Source organism: Eschrichtius robustus, chromosome 3, assembly GCF_028021215.1.
Source record: "Eschrichtius robustus isolate mEscRob2 chromosome 3, mEscRob2.pri, whole genome shotgun sequence".
Classification (NCBI taxonomy): Eukaryota; Metazoa; Chordata; class Mammalia; order Artiodactyla; family Eschrichtiidae; genus Eschrichtius; species Eschrichtius robustus.
In genome coordinates this window covers 170,306,463-170,319,563 of record NC_090826.1, presented here as the reverse complement: position 1 = coordinate 170,319,563, position 13,101 = coordinate 170,306,463, and the positions used below count along the sequence as shown (strand labels likewise).

The 13,101-nt window shown below is 37.6% G+C and overlaps 1 protein-coding gene across 5 annotated transcripts in view; it reads left to right on the top strand.

Annotated features, from left to right (window-relative positions):
* MARK1 (microtubule affinity regulating kinase 1) overlaps window positions 1–13,101 on the top strand; it is a 143,687-nt gene that overhangs the window by 108,330 nt on the left and 22,256 nt on the right. For 4 of the 5 annotated variants that reach the window (XM_068541799.1, XM_068541797.1, XM_068541798.1 and 1 more), the window contains exons 8-9: window positions 1,376–1,612; window positions 1,700–1,819. In XM_068541799.1, coding sequence (XP_068397900.1) covers window positions 1,376–1,612; window positions 1,700–1,819 — 357 coding nt within the window. Of the gene's footprint in view, window positions 1–1,375; window positions 1,613–1,699; window positions 1,820–13,101 lie in introns of those variants that run through there. The other variant, XM_068541800.1, reaches the window with a different exon arrangement.

The window sequence follows — 13,101 nt, the reverse complement described above, 5'->3', positions numbered from 1 at the left end:
TCATTACCCAGGAGTTTCCTGTATGCTCTTGGGAGGAAACCTCAAAACCCTCTCCAGCTCTCCTCTTCTGAGGCAGCCTTGGGTACTTTGCTATCCACCCAGACATCTTTAGAGAGACGGGGAATTGTCTAGCTTGCTCCAAGACAGCCTCAGAAATTTACAGTGACCAGGCCCTTACATCAGAACATCAAAGTAACCTGGTTTTGTCGCACAGTCCATAATGTTAAGATCTAATATAAATCTCCCAAATCTGTGTGCTGTTATAATATTTATGTAATAAGTGACACCACATTTTTTGCATAGTTTTGGGTGTTAGATGTGTTATTTTCTGAAACAAGATGAAAACAAATATCCCAAGGTAGTATTCCTTAAAAAAGGAAAAGAAGGAAAGTAGGCGAGGGAAGAGCTATATGATGGGCAAAGTGCCTGGGTCTGCTGAGTGTTGGACCCTCCAGTGGTATAAACTATAGAGAACTCTGATTTTCATTTTAGTCAAATTTTACTCCTTTTTGTAACCTGATAAAACACATCTACAAACTAAGCTATAACTTCATTAGTCTGTCAGTTGTAACAGAGTTTGAAACAAAACATGTGCAAAAGCAAATCCTTTATTGAATTGCTTGCATTTATAAAAGGTACATTTAAATTTTTTCATTGAATGATTCTGATTTAGGAAGATTTTAGAAAACCGGCATTTTAAAACATGGGAGAAATCACTTCTTTCTACCATAATAAGCCCCTAGAAGAGAATCTAGTTTTAGAAAAGCAAAAGGAGGCTTAAAACAGATAGGATCTAATGGAGGCTGTGTTGTGTTGTTTTCTTTTACTGAGAAAAGAACTTCGCTGAGGATGTGTTTTGCAAGAAAGGACAAGGAATGAATTCAGTAGTCATAGAACCCCTGACTGGCAGTTAGTTTGAATATATGCTTGAGGCTTGCATTAACCAGTGATACTCTATTAAAACAGCATATTTGGGTAAATTTGTTGGTTTAAGCCCAAGATGGATTAGTGTTATGTTGACTTACCTTCTTTAGAATAGGTCATATTAAGGTGCAATTCTAGGATGTTTCTTACCATGAGGAAAAAAATTAGGTTTAAAATGACCTATGGAAGAAAATGGTTTTTAAATAACCTTTCTTAAACAGTTACATATATGCATATAAATGGAGCCTTGCTATATAGTGTTAAAATTCAGTCTTATATAAATGTAATTCTGAGAAGTTATACATTGAAGTACTCTACTGGGCTTCTCAATTTGATGTTACACTTAAAAATGAGAGACAAGAAATAGATGTTTGAGATCTGAAACAATTACAATGAACGTTTTATTTTATGTAGGCTCTTTACATTGTCCTTTTTATTATTTTCCTCTTAGGCTGAAAACCTTCTCCTTGATGCTGATATGAATATTAAAATTGCTGACTTTGGTTTTAGTAATGAATTTACAGTCGGGAGCAAGTTGGACACATTTTGTGGAAGCCCGCCTTACGCTGCTCCTGAGCTTTTCCAAGGGAAGAAGTACGACGGGCCCGAAGTGGACGTGTGGAGTCTCGGCGTCATTCTCTACACGTTAGTCAGTGGCTCCTTGCCTTTTGACGGCCAGAATTTAAAGGTATCAGCTAAATTTGATATTAATGTTCTATCCCCAAACACAGTGATTTCATAAGCCAGTGATACGTGCTTTGTTTTGCTTTGTAAGGAACTGCGGGAGCGAGTCTTACGAGGGAAGTACCGTATTCCCTTCTATATGTCCACCGACTGTGAAAACCTCCTGAAGAAATTATTAGTGCTGAATCCAATCAAGAGAGGCAGCTTAGAAGTAAGTAATTTTTTCCACTCCATATTTAAAGTCTAACCATTAAAATATTCAAGGAACTACAGAGCATTATTTCAATAATTTTTCCCCACATATTTTTAGGAAAATTGCCAAATCATCTCATTTGCCTTTTATTTAGAGCTAGAGAAAGTCACATGAGGCTTTCACTACTCAAAGGTTGTGCAGTAGGTTTGGCTAAAGACTCTTATTTCTTCTTTGTCCTGCAGTGAAGTCTTAAATTAAAACAACATCAAAATAGAGATAAAACTGACTTAGTTGAAGAAGAAGGAAAACCTAGTCTCTGTCAGAAATTGCTTGGTCCAATATAGAAACCTTGTATTTAGTAAGTACAGATATTTCAAGGATAAAAGAAGATAGTGAAATTTGAATCCAGTGAATACTCCTGGCTGTATCTGATAGTAAAAAATTTAATAGAACCCTGTCAGCATCAGTACAGAAAATTTGCAAATATTTAAGTAGAACACATTGGAAACAGGTATTTCATTTCTTACCACACTGTTGTGTTGCCTACATACATTCCGCATATGTGAGTTTGTTTATAATAACAGACGCTGTTAAAAAAGTACTAAGTATGTTACAGCCAGTAACATCAGAGGTTCATATAACCAAAATGTCTAATCTTTTTTCCTTGTGACACTGCAGTCAGAACAACTTACTAAGCATTTTGCCCATCTGTTTTTAAGAATATTTTAGCCTGTACTAAGATAATTTCAGAGATTCAGCATGTATTGTTCACTAGTACTTTTTTGTCTTCATTTATTTGCCTTAATAGATAGGGTAGAAAATTCAGAGAATTAACCTCATTTAAACTGTACTTTTTTAGTGTAGCAATGGGGGCCTTCTGGCACGGACTCCATGCTGGTTAGGAGGCAGCCTTATAGTGAGCCATCCCTGTGTACAGAGCTCTCAGGTTAGTTTGGGCTTTGTAATTGTATTACCACAGTACTTTTCACTAAAAGATACAATATGATGTTTCGATGGAAGTTAAGGGATGGTGACTTCCATTGGAAAATTATTTTAAATGTTTTATATCAGTAAATCAATTATCAGATATTTTTTACTGAATTGTTTGTTTAAATGTGATGAGTTACTTCCTATGATTTTTGTGGGGTTTTTTCCTTTGGGGGTCAAAGGATATGTTATAATGTTTTAAAAGAGACATCTGTGCAGTAAAAAAAGCCCACTTTCATATTACCGCTCTTCTAAACTTACTTTCAACCATTATAATGGAAAATTGTGTGAAATAGTTAAAATTGTTGACACTCATACAAGTTCTAAAATTTTATAGGAACATAAGCCTCTCTTGATCCTGCTTTATGACCCATTTTTATCATTGGAGCCAAGTTTACTTGAATGTCACTTAACAAAATGTCCAGAGTTGAGGCATCAGCTCAGCTAATGAGAGGAACAAAAAGACCATAAAGAACAAAAATTATTTGGGGGGAGTAGATTTTACAGATCTCTATGGACGATTGATAAGATATACTTCGTATCTTAACTACGATTAATTTACAGTGGCCAAATACCTAAGTCTTTCATCCTTAGCATTAAAATATGAAGGATTAAAGTATTAGAATTCTCTGACTTGAATGTAAAAGCAAGTTATTATTATGAAAACATTTGCTCATCAGAAGCTCAACTTGATGTATTTGAATATAGTCTGGAACTTCCTGTTCCACCTTGTCAAAATTAAGTTTTCCAGCCACGGAACCATGAGTCTACATTGGAAATATTATCATAATATTGCAGATATCACCATACAAAGGCTGGTCTGCTTCACAATTCCCAGAAATGATTTTCCAGAGAAACCTGACACCATTGGAAAAAAAAAAAAAGATTTCTTTATACCAAATCTTAAGAAACTCCCCTTGAAATAACAATGATGTCGAAAATTATATTAGTCTTCACTTTTATTTTCATACCTACTTTATTATCAACTTTACAACCAAAAAATCCATAAAGTATAAAAAGCAGCTATTTTCAAAACACCGGTCTTCAGTGTGTAAACATAAATTTTTATTCAGTAATAATGTTTTCATGTCACGTTGCATTCTTTTTTTTTAACTTAAACGTTTTTAGTATGTACTCTTTGCTTTATCATGAGAGTGACCGCCTTCCCTGTCAATAGCTATGTTGTTCTCCTTGGATTATGTATCAGAGTTTATTTAACTATTCTCTGCTTGTTCCACATGTGAGTTGTTCTCATTGTTTTTGCTAAAAATAATGTGATGTACTTTTTCCCTTTGGGACGTATGCTTAGATAAATTCTCCAGACAGTAATTACTCAGTCAAAGGGTATAAACAGTCTGCTAGGTCCTGTGTATCATTGCCAAAAGATTGTTTGTGACCTAAGGCATTTGAAGGTACATATTCTGCACAGCTTGTTTCAGTATGGGATAAAAATAATTTCTAGTATTTGGTGCCTTTATGGTAGTAATACAGTTTGTCATAATTGCTTTAATTTGTATTTCCTTCATTAGCGATAATGCTCAATATTTTTAATGACTAGGTTAAGTGTCCTTCTTCATATGTAAGCTCTCTGTGTCCCTAAACTGCTTGTCTGAAGGAGTCTGGTTAATCAGCTTTATAGACTTGTATCAGCTTTGTACATTTTGATATGAAATATTTCCCTGTTAATTCTCATATTTTAAGAAATGGAACTTGATGTATTTTTTCAGTGTTAGTTGAGTATCATGAGTTATTGATGAAGCTCTAGTCTTCACTATGTAATTTGCTAATATTGAAGTTTGATTTAAAGAATCTTTATTTTAAATAATTTTACATTCTACTTGCTTGACCCATAGTTGCTTCTAGATATAAACAGTTAATATAATTTTTTCAGGTTGTATATAGGAGTGCTGTCACCTTTTCCTAATTGCACTCATAATGGGGGGGAGAGTATCACACATGATTTTCGAAGGATTTGTGTTTTATGTTGTATGCTGGGTTTTTTCCTATTTATTTGAATATTGGTGTGTCTGGATTTTTTTTAGAAAGATACTGAAATTTTTTCCTGCTATCCCCTCTTTGTATATTCTTTCATTTTTCGAGTCCTTAAGTAATATGGACTGTGTTATCTTTCAAAATAATAACAAAATTTGAGCCTAAAGCAAAGTTCCTCATTATTACCCATTCTCCCTCATCTTTGGTCCTCCTCAAAAAGTATTTATTTTTACTTGTAACACCTTTTTCAGCTGCTGCTAAGATAATCTTTAAAATCTTGCTTGTGTCTGCCCAGTTCAAGTGACAGTAAAGCAAAAAACAATTAATAATAATAATAACCATTTTTCTAACGAAAATTTCTAAGTACAAATTCAGAAGCATATGGAATACTTTACAAAGGTTGAAACCATTTAAGAAAAATTATTTTCATCTGGCCAGCCTAAAGTCCATAATTTTTTAGTGTGGACCTATGTGTAGGGTGTATATTTCCATTGGTAATTTGTTTAACTCTTTATAATTCATCTGAATCAATTATTTTGTTAGAACTTCTCAGCAAGTAGTCATTTATGTTCAGTGACAGTGATGGCTAGGGTAAACTTTCTTCAAGTTTGGAATCTTGTTGGACCTCTTGTTTCTCATGTTGAGATATCTCAAATGAAATCTGAAATGGACTAGTTTGTTCAACTGGTCTAGTGCTGTGTGTTGGCCAGTGGTTTACACTGTGCCTGAAACCACCGGGAGTAGGGTTGCATGAACTCCGCGGTCACCAGCACCACCATATCCTGGGGACACTTACTTCTCCCTTGGCTTTGAGTGTTAACTCTGCGATTCCCATGGAGGAATTTTGTGTGGGCGTGAGGTTCACACACTGAAGACAGGTACTTCCACATGCTCTTCTCTTTCCTCTATCCCTGTTTTGTTGCTCTCTGTGCCTTACTCTGAAAGACCTTCAGATTTAGAACTAGTGGAGTTAATTCTGCTACTTGTTCCCTTAAGCAGATCTTCTTTCTTCCTACTGTTACCTCCCATTCCGTTTACTGAAGGAAATTTTTCCTCGGATTATTTTTATTTTGCTTTGAAACACAACTGTTTTTAAGGAGACAAACTTTGCTAAGTGGACTCGGCGACCCCCAGAGATCAGAACAGTTCAGACAGGAAAGCGAAACTGTGCTCTTTGTCTCATCACTGCCCAGCGGCCTTTTCTTTTCACTGTGATTTTCCACCTTCCCTGGATCAGCCCGGCCTCAAATCTGATTTTGTGTGAAGACTAGCAGAGTCAGTGCTCCTTCTGTGTTCCTCAGATTGTTCCTTTCCCAGTGCTGTTTCTAAAATGTTGCTTATCTTCCTCATTAATAAAATGTAGCATTTCTCCATTGCCTGTCAGATCAAGTTTAAATTCATCATCTGAGGATACTCACTTGATCTCCTATTTTTTCGTTGCATGTTACCTCTGTTCCAAGTCAAAGGAGAGGATGCCTCACTGTTCCCCCCTCACATCTGCCTTCACTTGTTCACCAGTCCAGATATTACCTATATTTGGAAAGTGAGTTCACCTCCTGACTTCTTGGAATTCCTTTCCTGAAAACTCCAGCCCACACTGCAAGTGACTCTTTTTCGTCTTTATTAATACTCACTGCTAATAGCACAATCCTGAACAGTTAATTCTATTGTGTATTCAAATATTTTCAGGTTTTATGAGTAAATCTTATTTCCCCAGATAAAAGACAAATTACCTCAGGGTTTAGTCCACATATATATTTTTCCTTGATGTGGACAGATAGTAATGGTTGTGAGATGAGCACCAAATACACACCACTTAATTGAGAAACATCAGAGAATTTGGATTATCTTAATTTTGCTTTTAATATTTTGTCTTCCACTATCAAATCTGTTATCGCTCTTGTATTTTTTACTTAGGGATACTCTATTCCTCCCGGCACCTGAGTTAAAATCCTCAGACCCCTCTTGGATTTCATCCTTTCCCTCATTCTCAAAACAAATTTTGTACATCAGGTGCTGTAGATTGTGCCTCTACAAGTTTTCTCTCTTCTGTTTGATCCTGTCCAGTTCAGTTCTCTGTTCTGTGTCTCCTGGGCATTTTAGTGACTTCCTAAGCTGTCTTCTTGTTGTTAATCTCTTCTCTACATTTAATTTTACTTAAGGCTTCTGTCCAGGCTTATTTTAAAACACTGCCCTGTTCAAAAGCAACAAACAAGCATTTGTGCTGAGACAGATAGTACGAGGCACAGTCTTTATCCTCAAGGACTTTAAATATAGTGAAGGAGTTGTGATAAAAGGTAGAATGTGATAACAGTCACAATAGGAAATATACAGAGTTCCATGGGAACGCAGAGGAAGGAACGATGAGTAACACAGACAAGAGGTTTTATTCCTTCAGTCTACAAATATGCATTGAGCATTTAAGTGCTGGGTATGTTTTGGTGCTTGATATACAATACTGAGCAAATCAGATGCAGGCCATTCTTTGTTTGGGTTTATGGTCTAATAGCGGATAACAGGTAAACACAAAATATTTACATAATGACAGGTTGCATAATTGTACACAAAGATCCGAGTACCATGAAAGACAGTGACAGAAGGAGCCCAGATTTTGTGTGGACATTGTAAGACAGATAAAAAGGAACTTGGGTGGAAAAAGTAGGGGGAAACATTCCAGGCAAAGATCCTTATCTTCTACTCCACTGAGAAAACGGAAACCAGTAGTCATGAGCTCTTCATTTCCTGCCACCATACTCTTAACGGTACTGTCTGAACCCCACCCACCTCCTAAGTTCCCTGTTGCAGTGGAGAGGTGTCTTCTCTTGTCCAAGACTTACCCATTCGTTCCTGTGCTGGATTTAGCACGTGTGATGTGCCTTCTCAGTACCTTGCTCCTTCAGTAAAGCTTTCTCTTCTGTCCCATCCTAACCTCCTCTGCTAACTCCTTTCCCTCAGCCTTTATCCATACCTAAAGAGCTTCTAGTTTTTTTAAAAAGGCATCCTGCAACCTCACAGTCCCCATCCAGTATTCTTTCTTGCTCCCCCCTTTCTGGCCAGACTTTTAAAAAAAAGTCACCAATTTCTCATCTGTCCATTTGCCTCTGTGCGTTGCCTTCTGATTCCCATCTCCACCACTCGGTGAAGCCACCCTCAGTAAAAACTCACCTGTGTTTGTCGTAAACACAGCAGATTGCGTTTTTAGTTATCACCTTATTTGACAGGACACAACTGCCTCCTCTTTGAAAAACTCTCGCCTTGCCTTGCATGTCTCTCTGTGCAGATTTTTCCTCCCCCCATTTACTTTTGGGATTACTTTTCTTTCCAGCCCTTACATGCTGGTAATGCTGGCGTTCTTTACGGCTCTAGTATTCATTCTCACTCGATTCGCTCTTCTGGAGAATCGCACCACTCTGTCATCATCTGTTGGCTGCTTTCTAAATCTCCATCCCTAGCCCATATTTCTCCTGGGCTTCAGAATAAAGTATCTAAGTGTTGACAGGACATGTCTGTTTGGATATGCCGAAGCACCTCACACTCAGTTTGTCTAAACCTGAGCTCCATCTTTCCCAGTCCATTCGACCTCTCTTCCCGAGTTTGGTGTCTCAGTAAATGGTATCAGCCTCTACTCAAGTTGTCTAAACCAGAAGCCTCATCATCGCCTTCATTTTTCCTGAGCTCTTTCATCTCTCCCCTCACTTCCAATCACAGAGTTTTGTTGATTTTTACCAGCCAAATACTGAAAATGTCTTTTTTCCCATTGCCACTGCCTGCCCTTAGAGCGGGCTGGTATCTTCCCCCTCCTAGATTCCAGCTGAAGCCTCTTAGTGGATTTCTGAGTCTCCAGTGTTGAATGACTCTCCACACACTGGCCGGAGAGACTTTGCAAAATCACACTCTTCAGAGATATCCTTTACCCAATTGAAAGGAACCTTCATGATTTGGTCCCTATTAATTTTCCGCCCTGGTCTTGCTCCAGCACCCGCCTCGTGTAGTCATACTGACGTGCCGTCCCCCACGTGCCCTGCTCTTGTTTGCCTGGATTGCTCTCAGGCTTTTGCCTCTTCCAATTCCTCCTTGCAGGATAACCTCCTACCTACTCTTCCAGCATCTAACCTCCACTTACTTGGGATTCTACTATTTATAAATCTCATTCCATTGGTTATTATTTTCAGACTCTTAATATTGTGCTCTTACAGGGAGATCAGTTGAGTGCTTTGTGACCACCTAGAGGGGTGGGATAGGGAGGGTGGGATGGAGATGCAGGAGGGAGGGGATATGGGGATATTTGTGTACTATGTATAGCTGATTCACTTTGTTATACAGCAGAAACTAACACAACATTGTAAAGCAATTATACTCCAATAAAGATGATAAAAAATATAATATATATTGTGCTCTTAAATTTGAGAACATCACTAAGGACTTAACTTCAGCTCATTTGAAAAACCAGAAGTATTTATGTCTAGCTTATGTTTGTTAGTTTTCTTGTTTGCCCATTCTCATTCATCGTAATAATAACAAACATTCAGAGAGCTGCCACGAAAATGTAATGTGTTGATAAAAGGACAGTTAGATCCCTTTGTTTGTACTGATGTGTGTGTGTGGAGAGGTGGGGTTTGTTATAGATTTGGTTTTTTGGTTTTTTAAATTTATTTTATTGAAGTATAGTTAATTTATAATGTCGCGTTATGTTATAGATTTGTTTTAAACATTTTTCAAGACTTCCATTTTTAAGCACTGTCTGAGCTGCCACCTCCATATATTTGTGCAGTCCAGCTGCAGAAGTGAGTAAAGTTGTCAAGGACTAGACGGGCTTGATTACAGGGATTGGTTCCAGGAACCTCCGTGGACGCTCAAGTCCCGTATATAAAATGGTGTGTAGTATCTGCATATAACCTGTGCACATTCTCCCATATACTTTAAATCATCTCTAGATTATTATAACACCTAATACAGCGTAAGTGCTATGTAAATTGTTGCTGGTATGTCACAAATTCAAGTTTTGCTTTTTGGGACTTCCTGGAATTTTTTTTTCTCTGAGTAGTTTCTGTGTATCGTTGGTTGAATCCAAGGTTGGTTGAATCTGAGGCTGCCAAACCCACAGATACTGAGGGCTGACTGTACTGTGTAGCTGTCCTAAGTGGTTCATCATATTCTTTGAGGATTTTTATGCATTCACCATGCAACCTAGGAAATTCTGCCAACAACAAAATTTTCCTTCTGCAGATGCTGCTGCCTGATTATTGTCTAGGCTTCTGCCAGACGTACTATTTGGGAGGAGGGAGATGAGGAACAGGAAGGACTTTGATATTTTGGAAAATCATGCGGCAGGAATTTACAGCTCTGCTTTGTAAATCTTTTTTTTATCCTGATGTGCACCCTCCCTGACACTTTCACTTTACTGATGAATGATCACTAAAGACTGGGTGGCAGCATTGTTATTTTTTTAATTTGTAGTGAGTCTACTTTTATTTAAATTAGTTGGACAATGCACCTAAATTACCATTGCTCAAAGTGGTTATAAGAAGTAAGTATGTCTTGCATCATATTCCGTTGTGTATGTGTGTGTGGGTGTGTACCACATTTTCTTTATCCATTCATCTGCTAATGGACACTTAGCTTGCTTTCATGTTTTGGCTATTGTAAATAATGCTGCAGTGAGCGTGGAGGTACAGGTTATCTCTTCAAGATAGTGATTTCATTTCCTTCGGCTAAATACCCAGAAGTGGAAACAAGAAGGAAATACTGCCATTTGCTACAACATGGATGGACCTTGAGGGCATTATGCCAAGTGAAATAAGCCATACAAAGACAAATACTATATGATCTCACTTATATGTGGAATCTAAAAAACAAACAACAAAAAAAAACGAACTTAACGGTAACAGAACAAATTGGTGATTGCCAGAGGCAGGGGATGGAAGAAATGAAGGAAGATGGCCAAAAAGTACAAACTTCCAGTTATAAGATAAATAAGTTCTGGGGATGTAATGTACAGCATGATGACTAGTTAACAATACTGTATCTTATATATTTGAAAATTGTTAAGAGAGTAGATTTTAAGTTCTAATCACTAGAAAAATCATTATACCTGTGTGAGGTGATGGATGTTATACCGTGGTGGTCATTTTGTAACATATACATATATCAAATCACGTTGTGCACCTTAAACTAAGACAAGTTATATGTCAGTTATATCTCAATATAATTAACCTGTCAAGTATATCTCAGTATAACAACTACGAAAAAAGAAAGTGGTAATCTTTTAAGTGTTATATGTCTACATATCATACTTTAAGCATATATGAACTATCTACAAAGTTTAATGAAAATACATCAGTATCATGTGACCAAGACCCTTAGGAAAATCTTCCCACCTGGCAGAGCAGTATTCTTTTTTTTTTTAAAGGAACTCCTTTATTTATTTATTTATTTATTTTTGGCTGTGTTGGGTCTTCGTTTCTGTGCGAGGGCTTTCTCTAGTTGCGGCTAGTGGGGGCCACTCTTCATCGCGGTGTGCGGGCCTCTCACTATCGCGGCCTCTCTTGTTGAGGAGCACAGGCTCCAGACGCTCAGGCTCAGTAGTCGTGGCTCACGGGCCTAGTTGCTCCGCGGCATGTGGGATCTTCCCAGACCAGGGCTCGAACCCGTGTCCCCTGCATTGGCAGGCGGAATCTCAACCACTGCACCACCAGGGAAGCCCCAAGCAGTATTCTTACAGACCCCAGTTATCAGAGATCTGGTCTGGAGCACCTGTCTTTTGCTTAGTGACTTTGCGTAAATATTATTAATTGAAGGGAAGGTACCTGAGGAGTCAAGGTTAGCCTCAAAAATCTGTGTATGGAAAATTATTTTTCTAATTAGTTGAATATTGGCAAATAAAGTTTAGAGATAGAGAATATACTTTGCAGGATCTAGAAAAAGAATATTAATGTATCAGCACCTAGAATGTTCTTGAATGAAAACCTAGAATCCTATAGTAATAAAAAGTTGAAAAATTTTCTGAATTAATACAGAATTAATCCCCATTAGTTTGCCTTTGTTTGTGGGTGATAAAAAACACATGTACATGTATCCTCCTTCCAGTTTGAAGTGTACATTACACACAGTCGTGTTTACTATGTGCACAGCATCACACAGCAGGTCTCCAGAACTTTCTCATCCCACAGGACTGGAACTCCGTACCATCGAACAACAGCTCCCTCTTGCCCCCTCCTCCTAGCCCCTGGCAAGCACCATTCTACCTCCTGTTGCTATGAGTTTGATTGTTTTAGATACTTTATATAAGTAGAGTCATGCAGTATTTGTCTTTTTGTGATTGGCTTATTTCCCTTAACAGTGTCCTCCAGTTTCATCTATGTTATAGCATATGACAGAACTCCCTTCTTTTCTAAGGCTGAGTAATGTTCCACTGTATGTATTTACCACATTTTCTTTATCCGTCCATTCATCCATCAGACATTTAGATTGTTTCTGCATCTTGGCTATTTTCAATAGCACTGCAGTGAACATGGGTATGAAATATCTCCTCAGGATCCTGTTTCCCGTTCTTCTGGATAGGTACCCAGAAGTGGGGTTGCTGAATCATATAATAGTTCCATTTTTAGCTTATTGAGGAACCTCCATACTGTTTACCACAGCAGCAATGCCATCTTACAGTCACATCAACAGCGCACAAGGGTTCCAGTTTCTTCACATTCTCACCAACACTTGTTATTTTCGTTTTTTTCAACACTGGCCATCCTGACAGATATGAAGTAGATATCTCATTGTGGTTTTGATTTTCCTGATGATTAGTGATGTTGAGCATCTTATATGCTTGTTGGCTATTTGTATATATTCTTTGGAGAAATATCTATTCAAGTTCTTTGCCCATTTTTTTAATTGGGCAGTTTTTTGTTGTTACTGAGTTGTAGGAGTTCTTTATATATTCTGGATATTAACCCCTTATCTGATATATGGTTTGCCAGTAGTTTCCTCATTCCATAGGCTGCCCCCTCTGGTTTGCCTTTTAACAGTCCAGGATTGACTGTTGTTTCACAGTCTCAGCTTAAAATGGACTCTGGTAATGCACACCAATGTCTGTTTTCACCCTGATTCTTACTAATTCCTAATTCGAGGCTTAAATCTTGATCGTTCTCTCTTCCCATATTCTCTGAGCTATATTGTCATTGCTAGCTCTGATTTCCATTTCCCATGATGTCTTCTTTCCTAATGTTTTAATAAGTGATGATTTTAAAATTACAGGTATATATTTGGTAGAAGACCAGGAAAAAAAAAATCTCTTCATTAATCTTAAATGTAAAAATGAAGCAGAGGTT